The sequence below is a fragment of the Pogoniulus pusillus genome, chromosome 23, assembly GCF_015220805.1.
Source record: "Pogoniulus pusillus isolate bPogPus1 chromosome 23, bPogPus1.pri, whole genome shotgun sequence".
In the NCBI taxonomy this organism is placed as follows: Eukaryota; Metazoa; Chordata; class Aves; order Piciformes; family Lybiidae; genus Pogoniulus; species Pogoniulus pusillus.
Genome location: NC_087286.1, coordinates 13,542,959 through 13,565,284, shown reverse-complemented (window position 1 = coordinate 13,565,284; position 22,326 = coordinate 13,542,959). Strand labels below are relative to the sequence as shown.

Genomic DNA, 22,326 nt, shown 5'->3' with positions numbered 1-22,326 from the left:
TAGCCATAATGGTCTAATCCTAGACTCACTGTAGGTTTCTGTGTAGGCTTACACTGAAGAACTAGGAAGCAGTGCTTTGTATCATCTATGCCTAAATAGTCAATCTGAAATTATCACAGGACAGAGAAGTAAATCCATTCTTAAATGGTTTTAGTAGAAAGCGTGGGGTTATAACACTGCAGTAGTCATTCACAGACGTATATTGTCCTTCGGTGTTACTAATATTAGACAGTGACACAATCATTTCATAGACTCATGGAACCAACCAGGTTGGAAAAGACTTCCAAGCTCATCCAGTCCAACCTAGCGCCCAGCCCTATCCAGTCAACTAGACCATGGCACTAAGTGCTTATCCAGTCTTTTCTTTACCACCTCCAGGGATGGCGACTCCATCCCTTTCGACACTGTCTGTGGTTTTCACCAAAGATTCTTCACAAATTGACACCTTAAATTGCCAGCTCCCTTAATTTACAAGCATTCTGAAAAGACCTAGAAGAGGTCTTGTTTCCAAAGAGAAAGACAGTAAATTATGAAGAAAATTGAAAAGGACAGAGGACCTTAAAATCTTTAAAGATACAGGAAGATGTCTGAATTACATTTTTTCACATTTCCCTAAATACAAAAACTTGCAACTCTCAGCAAATCAATTTTGAAAACAAAGAGTGGTATTTTTTACACACAAAATCTATCTCTTTTCATTTAGTTTGCTACTGAAAACTTCAGTTTATTTTGGTGTCCTGGATCTCGCTCTGAAAAGGACAAGAGAATCATTTCTCAATGTCACCTGTGATTTTACATTCACCTACAACAAGCTTCTTCCCTTCTCTTTTCAAGGTTGAGAGTCCTGGTCCACCCTGACACTGCTGGCAGAAAAGCCTTTAATATATACCTGCAACCAACACTGCCACTTCCTTTGTGCTTTTGCTATTGCTAGAAACTCTGTTTTGGTTGCTTGATTTGTGGCTAGAGGAAGTAGAGGGTTCACCACCAGACTCCATCACCCATCCACTTCTCTACCCATCGCTTTCCCACAGCGATCACTGCAGAAAGTGAGGCCACTTGCTGAATGGAAAGGGAAGGTCTCAACCTGCCAATGTTCCCACCCTCCCTCTTCCTATTTATTTCACACTTCAACTACTCGCAGCAGTGAAGTCCTCTCCCCTTCTCCTTCAGAGAACTGATGATACTCACAAAAGAGCACAAAAACATTCAGCTGTTTTCCAAGGAGCGGCCTTCTGCCATTTCAGTGAATGAATCTGCTACTGACACCCCAACAACTTAGAAACATTTAGGAATAGGTAGTCCTCCTAGAATGCATCTGTTGTGTGAACTAAGAATCATTACCAGTGTAAACAATAAGAAATTGTAACAGGGCTTGAGAAAGAAGTTAGGAAGAGCAAACTGGTTTAGACTGACTCAACAGTCAGTCTTGTCACAGAATCACAGAAACATCCAGGTTGGAAAAGACCCTCAGGATCACCAAGTCCAACCTATAACCCTACTCTAAAAGATTCACCTTAAATCATATTAATGAGCACCACATCCAAACAACCCTCAAACACATCCAAGGGGTGACTCCACCACCGCTCCGGGTAGCTCATTCCAGTGCCTGACCACTCTCTCTATGAAAAACTTTTTCTTAATGTCCAATCTAAACCTCTTCAGCCTCAGCTTGAGGCCATTCCCTCTTGTTCTGTTTCCAATTACCTGTGAAAAGAGACCAGCAGCAGCCTCTCCACAACATCCCTTCAGGTAGTTGTAGACCCTATCAGACAGCCTAGAGAGAACAGGCAAAGAAGTTCAGCTAAAAGTCAAAGGGAGGAAGAGGATGGATGCCCAAATGACCACTAGGAGACCTCCACAGTATGTAAGGAACATGTGTGCAAGAGACTTACACACATAACAAATTCCATGAGCTAAGATGAATATACTAATCACTTCTTGCAGAAACGATGATTATGTCTCAGACATGAGCAGATACTCTCTGAATTTTACTGACTTCCTTTGGGACACTTCGGTGAAGCCATCCCCTCTGTGTCAGCACCAAAATAAAGTGATGCCTGCTTCCTGACACCTCACTGGTCTTAGGGAGCTTACTTCCATGGGTTTTAGTCTTATCCCTATGTTTGAACTTCAGAATGTTTACTTGAAATGCTACAAACAGAAGAAAATATCAGTATTGATATTGATATTTCAGGTTGGACTGGATGATCTTGGAGGTCTCTTCCAACCTGGTTTACATTATGTTATTCCAAATACATCTTCATTAAACAGCATCTGGGAGCAAGGACTATGTAAAAACTTGTTCTGCTTTAAATCCACCAGCCAGGTGGACCTAAAAACCACGTGGCCTTCCCAATAACAAGAATGCAGTGCATGGAAACCTGGCAAAAACAAACATTTTGGCTTTATCAATTTGTCAGAACCTCGGCTAGCATCAAATTGTCAACCTCTATAACATGTAATTAAGATATAAAAAATAGTAATAAACCTGCAGACTTCCAGAGTTTGTTGTTAAACATAAGAGGGTTTGTTTCTTTTTAAACAGAAAATAATGATGGAATTGCTCTATGAAAGGTTTCTTTCCTAGTAGCAACTTTCCCAAGCTCAGTGGCTCGAGTAGTTATTTTAAGCTGCTACAGGAAAAGAATGCCTTATGCTCAAAATTGTTTTGCCAAGTCACTTATGAGTAACAACAAATTGTTTCAAGGTCATCCTGCTTTCCTGGGAGCTGGGCAGGCATTTACAGAACAAGAGAGAAGCTGCACAGTGTAGCAGGAAAAAAAAAAAATCACAGCAGTAGCTGAAATTTACTTTGATGGAAAAGTGTTGAGGGTAACAGAAGAAGGACACACCAGCCACTGTACTGAAAAGCCTAAGAATCAGCAACTGCTTTGCATTTTTAGGGTTTGCTGTCAGATTTGGTACACCGGAGCTAGATACTCTGTCATTCACTCCAGGTGAATTCACTCTGTTAATGGCAGAATAAAACTTCAGAAATCAAAGTTGTTGTTCTTCGCTGTTCATGGGTTTAGAGTTAAATTCTCCAGCTGCAGAGTCAGAGAGAATTCAAATGTAAATTGAGCTGTAAGTTTGCTTAAATCAAGCTGAGAGACACCCCAATTAAGAACAAACAACACTACTAGAAGAATTCAGATTGTGTGCTGATGGCAATCTAAAGATAACACAAGTTTATCGGTGGGACTCTCATCAGGTTCAAAAGCTTTTCAAAAAGCTTTTGGAGATAATGAACTGACACGGGGTTAACAGATTCTCATTCTTTCCACCAGCAACACGTTGCCAGCGTTCTACCCACAATTTACTACAGCACTGGGGTCTTGTGTAACTGCCCCTAAAAATAACGAGTGATAGGACAAAAATCAACATCAACAGGATACTGTAATCACAGCTCTCCGGTCCTTAGCTAGGCTCTAGCCTTAACTTTGTAATGCATTTGCTCAAAATAGACTTATTTTGTGTTAGTTTCAAGTTAACATTTGTTACAGTCATCCTTTCCAAACTCCCATTTTGTGTATCACATGCCTAACTCAAGAGTGCTTTCCAAGAGGAAGTAAACAACACAACAGCATTATTTAGAATTGACCATCTGTTTAACACAAACAGTCAATTCCTTTCCACTACACTGGGAAAAGCTCCTAATGTGCTCTCATATTAAAGGAAGAAGCTGCTCAAAGAATTTCTCCCATCACACTTGAAGCAAGCAGGCACTACATTTCTATCAACAAGACTCTCTACAGGACTTTAAAGGCAGATTTAAACGAAGTGCAACTGCTCTGACTGAATTTCAGCAACAATGTGATTACTTAACATAGTTAAATCTAGACCATGAACGTTCACAAACCAAATTTTAGCACAGTTCTATGAAATTAATATCTGCAATCCACTCTCCTCATCAATATTCCAATTGTGGAAAACAGGATTGACTATTTCAGTGCACATTCAATGGGCAGCAAGTTAGATTGATATGTATACTTTAAGAATTTCCTGAATATTTTTGTCCATGGGTAATAAAGAGCCTATGATGCCCCTGAATAAGTATTTTATGTTACAAACAAAATGTGAGGATCACTGAAGTTTTCTATGTGCTTCTGCTTGACAGAAGAACCCATGACTCAGGAAGTTGGGGTCTTTACCTTCAGTTAGTTGGGTTTTTTTTGCTGCTGAGAATGTCTGCCTAGTGAGAACTGAACTGAGGTCATCAAGTGTGCTATCACCAAGCTGGAAACATGTCAAACTGACATATGTTTTCTGAGATCCTTCAAGCTTTTCCACATAAGAGAAATCCAAACACTTTATTAACCCATCTCTAAAATGTTGTTCTAATTACTAAATGAACAAGAAGTCAGTGTTTCAAAAATAACTAAAACAAATCAAGCAGTTGACTGACTAACAGCAAAATTATAGAGTTATTTTTTCCTTCAGTTCAGGAAAAGAGAGATTGGTTATTTATCTGGCCAAGCTTTCCAAGGAATTTCCTCAAAGTGTACCAAAGATGCATGATAACAGCTAACTGATTTTAAAAAGTACAGCCAGGTAGTAAAGAGCACAAGGAACCTGTCTTCAAGAATGTAAAGACGTTCCCTGTGCAAATGAACACAAAGTTACTGAGCATTCAGCTTTGAAATACCTTTGATATTTTTTTTTCCAAACTCAAAACAATGCAGAAAAGTTGATCTTTAATTTTGAGCCTAACTAAACCTACAGACCTCACTAACCATGGGATGTTCTCCTCCCCCCCTATTCCACCCTGCTGAGAACACACATGAAATACTGTGTCCAGTTTTGGGCACCCCAGTTCAACAGAGACAGGAAGACTGCAGGAGTTGAACATCTCTGCTATGAAGAAGGCCTGAGAGACCTGGGGCTGTTCAGTCTTGAGGAGGCTGAGAGAGGATCTGATCAATGTCTATAAATATCTGAGGAGTGAGTGTCAAGATGAAGGTGCCAGGCTCTGTTTGGTGATGCTCAATACAAGGACAAGGAACAACATCTACAGACTGGAACACGGGAAGTTCCACCTCAACATGAGGGTGAGGTCTTTAAGATGAGGGATCTGGAGCACTGGAACAGGCTGCCCAGAATGGTGGAGTCTTCTCCTCTGGAGACTTTCAAAATCCACCCCAGGTGATCCTGCTTTGGCAGGCGGGCTGGACTTGATGTCTGTGGGTCCTTTCCAATCCCTAACATCCTGTGATTCTGTACATACAAAATACCAATATCTGCAGATATAGTCAGAAACTTGCATTGATGAGAACTGTAGCAGGTTCTGCTAACAGAAAACTAGTGAATTCGTTTGCTATGGAAGAACCATCATCAGCTATCAATCTAAAACTAAAGGGAACCAGGAAGGTCAGTTGTAAAATGTTAAGACAGGAAACAATAAAACAATGACTAATGACTTAAATGCTTGAAAAGCAGCAAATGTGAAGGTCAAGTGAGAATGATTAATTCAAAGATACAAGCCAGTACAGCACATGTCTATTTCACACCTTCCTAATCAATGCTGCAAGGCCTTTTAAATAAAGAAAATTTAACTGATAAGGGCAATCACTAGAGATGTGCCAGATTCAAAGAACCAGAGGATATAAGCTTGGCAAATACAGAGTAAATCTAATTAGTAGGTATCTCGTCCATCTATACAACAAAAATAATATTGGATGAATGACTTAGGCTGTTTCAGTTGCAGTCAGAGTTTTTCAGCTATTAGTCACACATATAAAAACACCCACAGAGTTTCACTAGGAGGAATTACCCCACTTGAAGGCGGTAAGGCAAGGTAACAGCCAAAGAATGAGGTCTGGAAGTCATCAGGATTCAAACTCCTTCTGAAGGGAGGAGCACATGAGGAGCTAAGTCATGCTTGATTCAAGTTTTAAAAATACCTCTATACACACACACACACACATATATATGCATATCTATAGTGACAACTTGCACCAGGCTCCTTAAGGCCTGGAAGCAGAAGCTAAACTAATCACACAGCTGAGCACTTCAGTGTGAGATAACTAACAAGAGGTTTTAATTAGCTTTCTGTGAAATCTTAGCTGGGCACTATTTTTATGGAAGAAATTCCTGAAAACTCAGCACTGTTACCCTATACAGCTTGAGTAATCCCAGCACCTCAGACAGCAAGGAGTCACCATGTCCCTAGACTCCTCACATCGTTTCTCTTTATAAAAGTGCTGGTTGAAATAACTATGTCAGTTACATTTTGTCACAAGAAAGAACCGCAGGCAAAGTATTTCTTTCTGAAAAATTAGCCCAAGAGTCATCCTTTGGCCAGTTTTCAAGGAACTTTCAGAACTCTTGTTGCCTCCAACAGAAGCAATTAAAGACCCTGTCTGTGAAGGAGGGGGGTCCTGAAGCACATTTCCAGACTGAAGCCTGTGTCAGGCTCAGACACTCTGCAGAGTCACAGCAAACAGAGAAAAGTGGCCTATTTACATAGGATTTCACAGTTTGCCACAGCATTTCTTACCTAACTCTTCTGCAACTTGTAATTCAAAGACACAAGTATCTACAACCTCAAAGAAGCAGCCAATAACCCAAAGCCTCTTAGCTGACCGTGATTTAAATCTCTACTTAAAGTAAAAGCACTCAAGACCCAGCACTGAGTAGTTTCTCAAGTTCTGTGTAACTGCCAGATTCTCCCAAAAAAGGTTTTTACAAAGCAATCCACCAGCCCTCCAGAGTTTAAAACCAGCATGGGTTTTCTGCACATATTCAACTGGTAAGGTGAAGCTAAAATACTACCTCAGAGGTTCAGTGGTTTTGCATTATTTTTTCCACTGTGCGAGAGGTTTTCCTTCTCACAGTCCCCTTGTCTTACCAAAACCCATGGCAAAGTCATGATGTCAACAAGAGATTCCCTGTATTTTTTTTTAAAAAACCTAAGAAAACAGACTTCTCACATCTGTTAAGTGAACTATGTAAGAAAAACTTCTAAACTCTCTCTCCTGGCCTTTCAGCCATGGGCAGGAAAAACAGGGGCTGTGCTGAGGCAAGGAGCATGCCGAGCTGCATTCGTCGGTAGGTGCACTTACACGGTCTTTATCATCAGCCACATCACAGAGGATGTCATCCAGATCCAAGATCCCACCATCCCCGTGCTCCAGTCGATGTACTTGTATCCAGTAGTTAGGATCCTGCATAAGAAGAGAAGAAACTAACATCAGATATCACACACCAGTGGAGAAAGGTTATTCCACCATACGGTTCGTACTGCTGCCCCACAAATGCTCAGTGTTAAAGCAGCCATTTAGGTCACATTCCTGTAAATAAATGTAAAGTGAGATGCTAAAGCCAAAGCTCTTTCTTTAAATCACACCAGATTAGACACACACTTGTCCTAGTTTATCAGCCCTGCATGAGTCACAGTCCCATCACCAACACACAGGGGAAGAGCATTCCCAGTGTTACTGAATACATGCACTGCAGAAACAGGAAAACATGTTGCCCTCTGAAGTATTTCAAACAGTGCTTAAGAGGCACAAAACATAGCAAGACAGAGGTAAAATGTGGGAGTAGTTTTTACAGGACAGCTACAAAGGGTGTGAAGCAGTATTTCAATTCTATCAAAGAGCTTTCTAGCTGCGCTTCGATTGAGCTGGGAGATGGAAGATCCACATCTCATACAAAGAACACTTTCCACTATTTAATTAAGAGACACATATACACATAGACAGACAGGCACATGGCTAATACATATGCATGTGTATGGTTTTGTGTGCATACATGCACCCACCAGTAACTGGGAAGACAGGCTTTACGGTCTTCATTACCACTTTTGATACAAAAGGAAACCATAAGGAGTAAAGTTGTGTCCACAAAGCATCTCCTACATATTACTACATGACCTGAGTGTTGTTCCATACTCAACATGTTATTCTGAAGAGCTTGTTTTCTAACAGAGGGGAGCTGCACTGTAAACACACAAGCTGAACGCAGTACCTTGCTTCTCAAATACTCCCCCATAACACTGCCAAGGCCCCAGGCTGCTGTGAAGTGTCTAGCACAGTATAAGAACTTCCTTGATTTTTACTTCAGAAGTGACTAATGTGAGGACCTTCAAACGTGCAACAGCTTGCAAAGACCTTGACTTTCTAAAAATAGCAATTAGCATCAGTGTCTTTTCAGGTATCTCTGTCTAGAAAAGCCACCTTTAAAGAGCAAAACCAGGTAACTGTGAAAATTACTTCATTGTTTGCGTATGTATATCCTCCTTAAATACTGCTGCAAATCATCACCAGATGGTCAAATAACAGAATCACAACTCACAGTGATTATGCTGGTCATTTCAGAAAGGAAACTGCAGATGTATTTCCCTAATTTCTCCAAGTATCAAGGATCATAGAATCAACCTCCAAAATCCAGTCCAACCTATCACCCAGCCCTGGCCAATCAACTAGACCATGGCACTAAATGCCTCATCCAGGCTTTTCCTGAACACCTCCAGGGACAGCGACTCCACCACCTCCCTGGGCAGCTCATTCCAATGCCAATCACACTCTGTCAGGAACTTCCTCCTAACATCCAGCCTAGACCTCCCCCAGCACAACTTGAGACTGTGTCCCCTTGTTCTGTTGCTGGTTGCCTGGCAGAAGAGACCAACCCCACCTGGCTACAGCCTCCCTTCAGGTGGCTGTAGACAGCAATGGGGTCCCCCCAGAGCTTCCTCTTCTCCAGGCTAAACAACCCCAGCTCCCTCAGCCTCTCCTCATAGGTTTTGTATTCGAGGCCTTTCATCCACTTTGTTGCCCTTCTCTGGACACGTTCCAGTAACTCAGCATCTCTCTTGAACTGAGAGGCCCAAAACTGGACACAGTACTCAAGGTGTGGTCTGACCAGAGCTGAGTACAGAGAAGAATAACCTCCCTTGTCCTACTGGCCACACTGTTCCTCTGCTCCTAATCATTACCTTACATTTCTTCTAAGCAACTATTTACTACACAGCTCACTGATTTTCCTACTATATAGCTTATCCCCAGTCAGCACTTAGTGTTGTAGCAGACTGTAGAAGATAATTCAGCACCTATTTTTTAAAGCAAAAACTCTGGAATAATTAAAAACAGTACTAGGTTATTCACACTGTCATACATAGAGAGGTGCACACACAGCTACAGAATACAGCCATTTACTCTGTAAAAATGGTACACTGCATTAAGTTTAAATACTCCACTAACACTTAAAGATGGGCTGAGAAAAGCCTTCTCTGTACACCAGAAATACTTACAAGTTCCTTAACAAACAAGTTCTAAAGGGAAGTCAGCTGAAGAGGTGACTTTGTAAACTCTCCAACTACAGGAAAGAGAATCCTTCCTCATCCTCCAGCCCACAACAAAAACCTCCTCCATCTCTCATACCTACACTGGACACTGAAACACAGTTGGGAAGACCCAGGCTTTGAACACATAACCAAACTGAGAAGATAGGAAGCATCTTGCATTCAAAGGACTTAATTCAGGTTTTCCTTCCTAACTTCTCCATCTCTAAGCCCATTCAGAATTGAGCCCTAAGCCAGGATTCACTGCAAAATGAGGGAAGGAAGAAAACTAGTTCAGGCTTTAAATGAGTCTGATCCTTCCTATGTCACATGCTTCACCATTTTTGTTTGCATCACTTAATCCTCTTAGTGAGAGCGGAAACATCAACAGAAGATAACTGCAAGACTGACTCAGTGGCTTGACTACATCCACCAAAACAAACAGCACCCAAACTGAAACTACAACTTCAATACTCCTGTATTTTTAATTCCTCCAAGTATTTCCCACCCTCAAGCCAAACGTAAGAAAACACGCACCAGTACAGAGCCCACAGCAGAAACACCCACTTCTAAAGCACTACTCTGCTAGTTTAGCAGCTACAATCTACTGTAAAAATAGCTATGATACATAGGCTGCACCACTTTTGCTAATTAGTTCCTTTAAAAGTTTCTCAATATTGCATAAGAAGTTTTAGATAGACTTCATTTTTCCTGCATCACCTATTTGTTGTGCCATAGCCTGAACTGCTCTGGTCGCTTTTCCTGCCAGACAAGGTCCTGATACAAAACAATACATCAGCAAGATCAGACAAGAATTACATAAAACTAGTTTGGCAAGAGTTTGCTCTGGCAGGATTTGGTAAGTAAATACAAAATAACAATGCAACTTTTCATTAAAGCTCTCTCCAAACTTCAGAGCAGTCCTTCTCTTGAGGCCGTTTTACTCTATTAAATGTTCCATACAAATCAAGGACTGGGAGGGAAGGAAGGTCTAGAGGGGGCATGGGGGGGAAGGTTTACTCACGTTTTGTAGAGATTAGTTTTAAAATAAACAAAATAATTGAAGCTAATCATTTTACCAGGAAAACCCATAGCTACATACTGTTGCAAATTCTGACAACTGTTTCTACATATTAACAAACCAAACAACATACAACCAACAGAAGTTGCATAAAAATCAGCTCCTGTGCACCGTTTGCTAAATACAGAAGAAATCAGACCACACTGAACACTGATCTGAACTCAAATGCTGCCACACCACTGTGACACAGGTATCTGTACTCACAGCCTGCTCAAGCTGTGTTTCTCAAGCACAGCCAACAAACAGACATTCATCACTCCCTATGCAAGAGCAGCAGTACAGGCTTCAGAAGCAGCCAAAAACACTGTTTTGGCTTGGACCAGTTACTGAGTCATAAGGTGGAAATAGACAACTACCAAAGTTTATTGGAGTTTACACAACTTCACATGCAGGATTAACTGGTCCCATCACTCCTTCAGGACACCCAAAACACCTTTGGGGTCACCCTCAGTGGGTGGCAGCACAGGACTCTCAAGTAAATCTCATCAATATGGGACAGGCTGCAACACTTACCCACAGAGACACAACCTGCTCAGGGCATATACAGTGGAGTGCTTAGATAAGTGGAAAGGAAAATGTCCTCCACTTACAAACCAAGAAGAGCGCAAAATCTGAGTTCTCAAAAGTGTATTTTTGTAAAGATGAAAAAGAAAAAAACTACTAAACAACACTGCAAGAATTACTTGGAACTTTCTCAAGAAACCTGCTTCAGAGTTGTTCTGGTTTAAGAAACACCTCCGAGTCAGACGTTTGCTGTTCCTTCAAACTCTGCATTCACGTACTACAATTTGATTCTCACATTTTGTCAACACAACAAAGCCTCATTTATATCCTCTCATGATTATGGTTGTGTAAAAGGGTAAGGCACTTTGCAAACCTGCCATGAGATATCAAAACATGCTTTGATAGAGAACTCCCTAGCCACACTGCTCCACCAATGTGCAGCTTCACAGTGCGTGATTATTTTGTGAAAGCTCGCTGGATGCCTTTGTCACTAGCTCATGCAGAAGAACTAGCACGTTCACTTCATTGAATAGAAGGGTGGAAGCAATGCTAAACCTGATTTATAATATCCTCATTTAAATATTGCATCACTCAGTTCAAGTCTAAGCAAGTCAGATCTCTTTCTGGTGTACACCCATTTAACTATTCTACTTGACTGTGATTATAAAGGTACTTAGAATTTAAACTACATTTTCTGCTCCAAAGTCCTCCTGTAATGGAAGATAAATATTTGCTAAGTGAACACCAGCACTGAGAGTGGAAGCAAGAGCACGTTTCAAAGGCAGTAAGAAGGCAGCCATTCGTATTCTGTTTATTTCATAAAACATGACAGAGGGCAAACTGGGAAAGCCATCAGTTCCAGTAAAACCCTTCAGCGCTCTGTACCTAACAATTTTATGCTCCCACATGATGGAAACATGGACCATATGTGGAAAACAGTATCTAGAAAGAGGATTGGAAACTGCAATGTGTTATTCATGGCACAGGAAGATTCTCATTCCTTCAGAACTAAATAGGTGTCTGGGTTTTTGCAAACGTACCCTTTCCAAAAAAAGTTAAAGTTTAACATAAAAGTCCACATCAGATTATTCTTTAAAATACTCTGTCTGTATCATTGATATCATATCACAGACTTCTAAGAAGTAGCCATCTAGCTAACAGAAAGCAGAAAATCAGGCTCCTACAAAGCCCACTTTACAAGGCTATGTTTGCAGATTACTCCCACTGCTGTGATTTAATCTCATGTGCCCCTCAGGAGGATGTCCCAGAGCATCAAGAACTATTTTACCTGCATGGCTACAGTTAGATAGTTGGGGGCAGGATGCAAGGAGAGTCATTTCTTGTGCTTGGCTTGAAGTCCACTCAAAGAACAGTACTGGGGAAGGCCAGCAAGCCCTGGCTAAGAGCTGTCTCTCTGCTTTTTACTTCTGACTCTAACAACTCCAGCCTCCCAACTGCACCTTTCAGTTGAGTGCAGACCAACTGTAGTTGCAATTACAATTTGTTACACAACTTGGAATCAAGTAAACCAGATTTCCCCCCCACCCCCTGTATTTTCTATTCTGCTCAAGCCAAGATAGGAAGAGTATTTCTTACCACAGAGTAGTATCTGAAGAAACAGATTGGCTGTGCCAAGCTGGGCTCACCAAGGTTCTCCGTGCCTATAGGACACCATCACAGAGAACTGTTGTGCCCAGTATTTCTGTAGCTCTCCAAGGAAAATGGGCACCAGGACAAGTGAAAGTGCATTAAATAGTCTTAAGTTCTCATCTATAAATCAGGAGATAAAGGGAAAGTTTGTACAGTTTTTTAGTTTCTACTTTAAAGCCAATTGAAATCATGGTTATGTGTATGGCTATCTTCACTCTTTTCAGAGCAGAAGAGTACACACAGATCAACACCAACTAAATCAACAGGTTGGGGTGTGTACAGGACTTGTCTGTTCAGCAGCGTACAGCACTTGGGTGTGTTAACACAGTCTGAAAGGATAATAATGGTTAATAAAAAACTAATATATCTGAAAATTTGCCAGTGAATTCATTCATTTGCCTGTCTAGCTCCCTGCTGCAGGAAAGAACCTTCCAAACAAGCAGCTAGGTGCCAAAGGAAAGCCACAAATGCTTGCAGTGTCAGCTGGCTTCCAGTTACGTTCCACAACCTGACAAGCTGGCACGAACAAGCACCTGGGTTTGAATTGCATCTCCCTCCCATCGCCTGCCTCTCACATTTCGGGCACAGAAACCTGCTCTGTAGCACAGCACAGCAGCAATGGAGGAAAATCGGTTTTGGAGAGGTCTGCAGTCTCTAAGGTACCTTGACACTGCACCGGGGACGGCTGGCAGCATGGATACAAACAGCAGTACATTTACCATCTGTGTCAGGGCACAAGCCAGCACATTTCTTAACTGCAGCAGCCCAGTAACCCTCAGAAAGCAACTGACACCTGTAACAGCTCGAGTTACCAGGTCAGGAGTTGAAGGATGGTTACCTTTTCCGTTTTGGACTGCACTCCACCTGCAATCAGTCCCCTCATACCAATTTCAGAGCATGTTTACTCCCCCTTGCTCTGTGTCTCAAAGTCAAGAAAAACAGAGTTACAGAAGACCAGGGGAAATAGCTGACCACTGTACAATAGAAAATAAGCCTCTTCCTTTTCATCCTTTTGTTCTTCAACCCATAAAATTGCTTCTTGGCTCTGTGGCTGTGCCACACTGGAGTTAATTTCTTGGCATTTTGTATTTCTAAGAAACGGGAATAAGCACCCAGGAAGGTTACAAATCATGCCACTGGAAGGGGATGTGATCATGAATTCAGTTTTCCAAACGCACAAGTATGTATACAAAGTCCTCAAACAAGAGATTCCAGATATGAACCAGTTATGAAAAACATGAAAAACAGTCTGAAGACTGAAGCACCTTGTTCCACTTTTATCCTCATCAACACTCTGCCAACTTGACTAGAAGGGCTTTAATTATCAGAAATCCAACAACAGGCCCAGTATCACTCTTCCTGAGACACCAAAATGTTGGAAAGGGTGTTCATGAAGTTAAAAAAAGTCACATTAGGTTTTGTATGGATCCCGCATGTCCACTTGCAACAACAACTGTGATTCTTCCTTATGCAGTGCTGTGCAGAGAACCATGGCACCATTTTTGTTGGAAAGGCACCTTAACATCACTGAGCCCAAGCATCAACCTAGGCTAACCATGTTCCTATATCATCCATCTTTTAAGTATCCTTGGGGTGATGACTCCACACTTACTGGGCAGCCTACTGCAATGTTTGACATCCCTTCTGGTGAAGGAATTTCTCCTAATATCCAGTCTAAACCTCCCCTGGTGCAACACGAAGCTGTTTGCTCTTGTCCTATCCCTTGTTACTCAGGACAAAAGACCAACATTACAACCACCTTCTTCCAGGTAATTGTAGAGATCAAGGTGGTCTCCCCTCAGACTCCTTTTCTCCAGGCTGAACAACCCCAGTTCTCTAAGCTGCACTTCACAAGGCCTGTGCTCTACACCCTTCACCAGCTTCACTGCTATTCCCTGGACATGTTCCAGCACCTCAGTGACTTCCTTGCAGTGAGTGGCCCAAAACTGAGAACAACATTAGAGGAGAAGCCTCTGAGTACAGGGGGACCGATTGCTTCGCTAGTCCTGCTGGCTGCACTGTTTCCAACACCAGGTGGGATGCTGTTGGCCTTCTTGATCCCCTGAGCACATTGCTGGCACATTTTCAACTGTCTGTCAAGCAACACTCCTAGGTGCTGGGGCTCCTGCTGTGTTTTACGTGGCATCTGGTGGCCTATTCCAAAAATACTACATTGAAAACACTGCTCCTTGTCAAAATGAGTGATCCGAGTGATGCTTCTTCACAGCACGCAGCCCTCAACCACTAGGAGGTGCCACTACCAAAGGGCCAGTCCAGGCTCCTGAGCACCCCTAACACCTGGCCTCTTTTTAGCATCAAGCAAGGCACCCACAAAAAAAGGAGAAATTATTCTGTCCTGCCACTAAGATGTTTGTGGCAACTAACTTCAAGAATTAACAAATTAAGAATAAAGCTTTACATTTGGCTATAAAAAAAATTAACATTTTTACTATGGCTAATGATTGTTTATACTGTGCACAATTAAGTTCTGTTTGCTAGAGGGGAAAACAACATAAGTATTTAAGTAAAGAGTATTTAGTGGAGTGATATTGTACCTCTAACTCCCTCTGTCCACACTGTGAGTACTGAATAACATTGTCCTGCCCAAACTGCAGGATAGAACATTCATGGAGGATTTATTCTGCTGTAGGGAAACCTTAGACATTTATCCAAGCACAGCCAAAAAGTGTGTCAAACCTACAAGTAAGAAAAATATATCCTTTCCAGATTATTTTGCTTAACAGATACTACTCTGCAATCTGCATTTAAATACAAAATATAATCCCCCCAAAAAAGGTCTATCAATTGCAATTTGTAATTACTATTGACTCCAGATGACAGATATGAATTACAGTCCTCAAATCCAGAGCTCAGGAATATGTAGTGAAATGTACTGGGTATAATGGTGCAGAATCTTCTTTGCAGGGACACTACAATTTGAGCACTGAAGAAATGCAGAGCATCTCTGGACTGCAGCTCAGCAATTGAATCACAAGTGAATATGACAGAAGAGAAAAGTGCTTTGTTTCCCCCAAGAGCTTCTCTCCTGACAGCATCGCTTGGATTCCAGCACTTCCTGGGTTTTGTCAGCCCCTGTGATAGTTCTTAACATTCAGTACTAGATTTAGACTGCAATTGTAGATCCTACTGGAATAACCACCCACATGTGTATGTCTGTCCACACAGATGTATATGTTGTAGCCTGGCATGTGTATGATTGATTTATGTTGATTAAACAATTTGAACCTGGTAAACTGTTTCAAGGGAAGACTGGAGGGAGATAGAAATACAGTTGTCTACCCTAGTGACACTCAGCCATGCTGGCTGTCTCAAACCACTTCCCTATCCCTCCAAGTGTTCCACTAGAGCTTTCAGAAGGATCTGTTCCACGATCCTCCCACCAGAGCAGACTGGAGACCTCACCAGAATTTAAAATAAAGAGAGAATCAACGCTGTTACCAGCTCTGCATTTTACCTTTTCTGCTATTTCAAGTTTGCATCCATGTTTTGTTCTCAAGGCCACCAGTTGCTGGTCCTCCTCACTGGTCTGCAATAATCCTCTTTTTCAAACCAATAACTGAGCTCAGGTCTGGTCTAAGCCTATGGAAAGCCTCCGTTCAACTAGAAGAAACCAGAATCCCACTCTCTCACTCTTGAGTAGTAAAGAGCTCCTGTAACAGTAAAACCCTAACTCCTCTCATTGACCAGTGACTCTCCTCATTTTCAAACTCCCCTCACAACCTCATTTCCAGCTCCAGAATTTGCTATAAATACAAAAAAAAATCACCAGCCCCCCCAGAGCTACTGGGTGCACCACAACCTTCCCACTTACTCTGGCTTCCCAAAACCCATTCTACTCCTTCATCACCAACATTTATTAATGGCATACCATCACTTCCACATCTGGCCAGCAGTAGAAACAGAGAAGAGAGATGACAACTATTGGAGAAACACTTACTGAAGGGCACATCCTTTCCATTTCTTACACCAGTATTCCTTCCACCCTGACAGCTTCGCAGACCTAGCCGCATTAGTGCCTACCTATATGCCAAACTAAGACCTGACATTGAATCCACTAGGACAGGAAGACAGGAGCTAGCATTAAAGACCTCTTTCTCCCTCCTTAGTTCTCTTCTCTCTTGTCACCTCCAGCGACAGGGAGCAGCTAGCAGCAGTGCACTGAACTCTAACCCACTACACATCTTTCAGAACTGCTGAAATCTCTAACAGCAAGCCTGCACTCGCCAAAACTCAACCAGAAGGCTTTATTAAGAGACCAGCAAAACCAGCTCGTCTCCTTGACCAGAAAAGAAAGCAGAAAAAAAATAACCATTAAAAGCAGTGAAGCAATACCAAGACCTATTCTGAACAAAAGGTAAATCTTCCAAAGCTTCTCAGGTGATCTGTAAGTTTATCATATAGGAAACTACGAAAACTGCTTCAATATTTGAAGCTCAGGGCATCACACTTTATTTCTAGAAGATCTGGTAGGACACTTTGGTGTTCTCAGTCTAACATATAAGGTGGTCTAAATTAGAAATTCCATCTCTGCAACAAAGTCAGCCTTAGTACACCATACAAAGGAATGACTGCAATGACAATGAGAATAACAATGTCAGAAACAGACTCCAACGAACCCTAATATTCCACCTAGAATTACACCTTCAAGCCTTATAAAACACAAGCAATTACCTGTCTTCTGTTCCACCAGACAAATTATGAGTATCCTCTACTTGGCCAAACTTGAGTTTAAAAGCTCCAGTTCCTAGTTGTTTACATGCTTTGAGAAACTGACCCTACTGAAAATGTTCTCAATGCTAACAGCTTAATTCTATACTAGCTATAAACACACAGAGACAGACAGAATCTGAGAGTTCTTCCTAACGAAGGGCAAAAGTTTTTACATAGGGTTGATTGAAAAAAAACTAATAGAAAAAAACCACACACACATCACAATATTATTCATTTATGTGCAGCTCATATGCTCACAGAAAACTACTGTGGTTTTTCTTCTTTTACAGCACTGCAGCTTCACTTTTCTATAACTAACTCTTTCAAAACAAACACAGTATATTTGAGACTAAAACCACCAAGCAGCAAAGCCTGTCTAAAGAGCTGGAGAAGAAAATGCCACAGCTTCTTAGAAATTACATCCCCCAGAAAATACTATGACTTTTTTTTTGTCAGAAAATCTGCTTGTATTATTCATCTGGCATCTCTCCAATTGGTGTCCCACCGAGATGCAGACAGAAGAAGGTGCTGGCATCCCTTGCTAACTTTGATCAGTGCATAACCAATGCTGCTGCTATGCACATTAAGATAGTCTCAGGATTCACTACAAAGGAAAGAATGCTTGCTGCTCTCTAACATAGTAGAGGAGAAAAAAAAGAGCTCAATGAATAGAAATAGATTAAAATATGGCATCTGCTTGAGTGCTGTAGCATATGCTTCACATAGTGCACACTAACAGCTCCCCAGACAGTACTGCATCAAGCTAACCAAAGTTTCAAACCACTTCACTTAAACACAAGCCTCCATCCATGTATTTTACCAAAATACTTGAAAATAATTGAGCTTTGCAAGTTTTCCCCTAGCAACCAACAGGCCTTTAAATCTCCTCTATTCTACACTTCTAGCAACAGCACTGTTTTAAAAAAAAGTAGTTTCAACAACTGGATAAAAGCCTATTTTTGAACAATCCATTTCAAAATAGCAAGATGCCTGGACTGACAGAAGCTAGCAAGCATCAAAATAACAACCTTGTATATATAGATAAATATATATATACACACACCCACTCATATATAAAACCCACTCTGCAGCACTCAGAGCCAAGAAGACTGTTCTTAAAGAAGTCTGCCTGAAAGGATTTTTCATCAGCTTGCTTTCTCAGGCTTCCATCATGCTCTACTTTGACTTGACATTAAGCACGCTTAAGATAGATTAAAATATGAACTAAAGTAAAATCATTTTCAAGCACCTGAATGCACATTTTCATTTTCCAGGAGCAAGGGGCTTGCTTTTTTTGTGGAGAATTCTTTGCCTCAGCAGAAAGCCTCAGAGCAGCTTTTCCAGGCTTTTTTCTACCGGCAAGTAGCTCCCAGTCCCACACAGCCCAGAGCCCTAGCACACACAGCACAAGTCAATTACACACAACACCTAAATCACCACCTGGGGACTGAGCTGCTCTATAGCTACAGCAGGCAGGCTGCTGCGAGAATTCCCTGGGAAGATCCTAGCCTATATATAGTAAGCTGTTCAGATATGGAGAGGTCATGAACTTTCTTACTTTGCTGAGACACAGAGCAAGATCTACCGGTTACAAGCTACAAAGCTGGCCAGGGGCCTTCACTATTTTGCAAGTAGGGAGCATTTCCAAATCACAGCCCAGTACCACCTTCAAAGCTAAAGGATAGAAGGGGAAGAAAACGAAGTTTTGCTGGATTTCTATCTTCAGCATCAATGCTGAAGAAAAGGGAGAGGCAAGAAACCTATCAACTCAGTCCTCAATTCCAAAACCAGACTGTTTAGACAAGTAGATGCAACAAAATGCATGACCATAAAGTAGGTGGAGGGACATAAACACAGGGTAATGCAGGAGGATGGATTACAATCAAGTAATCAGACACTGACTCACAGCAACACCCTCAGCCAAGCTGTTCCAAGCTCACATGCATGGATTTCAGTCAGGTTTGCACTGAATAGAAGAATTTAGCCCCAGTATGTTCTTTTGCTAGACAGCTTCTAACTTCCTGCCTTCTAAAAGGCCAATGTCATTTTGCTCTGCTCTTTACATAGCTTACAGGTTGCTCCACTAGGAATGCAGGTTCTTTCCTGTATAGAAAGACAAAACTACAACACAAAGAAACTAGACAAAATCTGTGCTTAAGCTTTCATATATTCCAAAGACTGAAACAGCTAAGATCAATACAGCAATGACAGAAGCCAGAAATAGCTCCTTAGGTAACTACTTCTGCATATATTAACTATGTAAAGAGATATTAAGTATGCAAAATTTGGACCTCAGTCACAACAGAAAGATGCCTGTTAATGTTAGATCAAATTAGTTTGCTTAGGACTTTAACACTTCAAAAGTTATTTAGAAGCAAAACTTTACTTTGAGCTCACCTTTTGCATGCATCAAAACCAGGTGAGGCCACAGGCACTTGCAGAAATGTCTAACTGGACCAGAGTGCAGGCAGGACGCACAGGGCATTCCCAGCTCGGCTCCAGAGGGGTGCAGGCAGCAGGACTGCAGCTGAGCAGCAGCACACAGTGCAGGCAGTGCTGCCCATGGCAGTGCAATGACAGAGAAGCAGCTCAGTGAGACATCCTCCTTCTCCAACCCTAGCCTACCAGTGACATTACCACAGCAGTTAGATCTCATCTGCCTCAGAAAACCTAGAGTTCATAATTGATCCATTTGGAATTACAGTGGCCTACCTCACTGAATTTCCTAAATCACACTTTATCATTTCCAGAAAAGATTTTGCACAGACAGGTAAGAGGTGTCTGTAACTTGTTAAAACAGAGTTAGCTACTTTTACTTCTGGAACAGACATATCCACAGACTATTTTGGTGCAAGCTCAATGAAAGGAGAAACACTTGCCATTTCTCGTAAGTACAGCCCTGGTGTCTCATACATTGCTTGCACTGAAAGGGAAAAGGGCTCTCCCCACACACCCCTTACCCCCTCTATTCTCCAGGCTTCCTCTGAAGCTAAAAGAAAACAAAACAGAAACTAAACATTACTGTACTGTAACAGGCAGCAAAAGAGCTTGGGGAAATTACACAAACCACTATCACTGCAGTCCCTTCAGAGACTCAGGGGGTTTGTCCCACACCAGTAAGCCTTATGAGTCTAAATTATACAGATGAGACATGGGTAAGCCAAGGCAAGCAGGAAGAGGGGTAGAGGATGCGGTACACTGGGTGATGTTTAGCCTCCTTTTGAAGATGGACAGAAGCAGCTCTAAGCACAGCACAGAAGTTTCACAGGAAAAACAGTAAAAAAGGGAAGAAGAAACCAAAAAAAGGGGGAAAAAAACAAACAACAGAAGCCACCAAATAATAGTTTAAAAAAACCCCAAAACTACAACAGAATTTATCATTACTAACAGATCTCCATCACTTGAAACAAAACTCATCACTGCTTCAGCAAACTTCTGAAAACCAGTGTCTTTGGACTCACAGTTCAAATTCTCAGAGTGCAGCTCAGACAGGAGATGAGCACAGAGGGCTGTGCAATTAATCTGTACTTACCTTTAGATTATTGTTGTCTACATGAGTCTCTCCTGTTTCAAGGCTCAAAAGCAAAAGGGGATCAGTGAGAGGTTACTCAAGACTTCTGTTTCTTACATTCTCTTTTGATTACAGACTAAATTCAAGAGACTGTGCTGGAAGGCCAAGATAAACGTGCAACCACATAATTGGTTTGGCTCAAACGGCACTGAAGGCAGAAGAAAGTACCCCCAACTGCAGAGATATCCAGCCTGTGCTGGAACATCTCATTAGACTTTGTTCAACATGAATGTTTTGCCTGGCTCAGGGAGTGACAGTAGATACACCATAAAGAGCCCCTGTCTTCTGCTAAGACGTGTAGAGCACATCTGCATTGTTTTTCTTGCTCACCCTCAGACAGCATTTGAACTTGGCATAGAGGACTGTGGCTTATTTTAGTGAAATTCTTGCACACTCTGTCCTTACAATGAGTCAGTAGTAACAAACATCTGCAGACTTTTCAACTCCAAGCACACCAGAAGCACTCAGGAAGCAAAGTAAATAAGCAAAGTTCAGAAATATATTTGATTGCTAACCCACGGGATGAGGAAAGAGGAAAATTGTCATTTTGCTATAAAGCAGGTACAGAGCAATTGACAGAGATGAATAAGAAATGAGAGTGTGTCATAAGGTGACTGTGTAGCAGCCAGCTCACTGGTTTCTGACTCTCCCTTCACCAGATGAGAGCAGATTCTGTTTACATCAGAAGACAACTAAAAGGAAACTTTCAGACATATCACACTTGACTTTGGGGACAGCAGGGATAAATTAAGGAACTTCTGCCAGAAGTTTTGGTCAGCTACAACATGCAGGACAGAACCAGAGGTCATATATGATGTACCCCAGCATAACAGCACTGCCTGCCCCTGAAGGAAGACTCTTATCCTGCTCTTCATGCTAATAAAAATGTTTTGATTACTGCAGCTGAATTAATACTGAAGATGTTTTATAAAATAAGTAATAAAATGGAGACTGGAAGTATTTTGTCATTCACACAATGATAGGAACTGTTACAGTGATCTTGCAAATTCTAAGCTGCTCTGCTAACTTGTTTTGTTGATATTGCAATGCATTCAATACTAAAACAGATAACAATATAACAGGACCAGCAAGAGCAGGCACTTGTGGAAAATGATGCATTTGTCCTCAAAAAGAAGAGAGGTTTGCAGCACACATCACAGACTTTTTTTTGAAGGGTGTCAGAACGCAGCAAAATCACAGAATGGTTTGGGTTGGACTTCCAATGGGCATCCAGTCCAACCCCCTGCAGTCAGCAGGCACATGCTCCACTAGACTGCATTGCTCAGAGCCTTGTCCAGATTGACCTTGAACAGCTCCAGGAATGGGACCTCAACTACCTTCCTGGGTAACCTGTTTCATTGTTCTACCATCCTCACAGCACAGAACTAGCTCCAAATATCCATTCTAAATCTGCTTTTCTCTCACTTCAAACCATTGCCCCACATCCTACCTCTGCAGGCCTCTGCAGCCTTGTAGTGCACTTCAGACACTGGCAGGCTGCCTATT

At 41.7% G+C, this 22,326-nt stretch overlaps 1 protein-coding gene across 17 annotated transcripts in view; it reads right to left on the bottom strand.

The window, feature by feature from the left end:
• The window catches only part of PARD3 (par-3 family cell polarity regulator), a 456,724-nt gene that overhangs the window by 406,097 nt on the left and 28,301 nt on the right, over window positions 1–22,326 (bottom strand). For all 17 annotated transcript variants that reach the window (XM_064162604.1, XM_064162595.1, XM_064162587.1 and 14 more), the window contains exon 2: window positions 7,065–7,166. In XM_064162604.1, coding sequence (XP_064018674.1) covers window positions 7,065–7,166 — 102 coding nt within the window. The remainder of the gene's footprint in view (window positions 1–7,064; window positions 7,167–22,326) is intronic.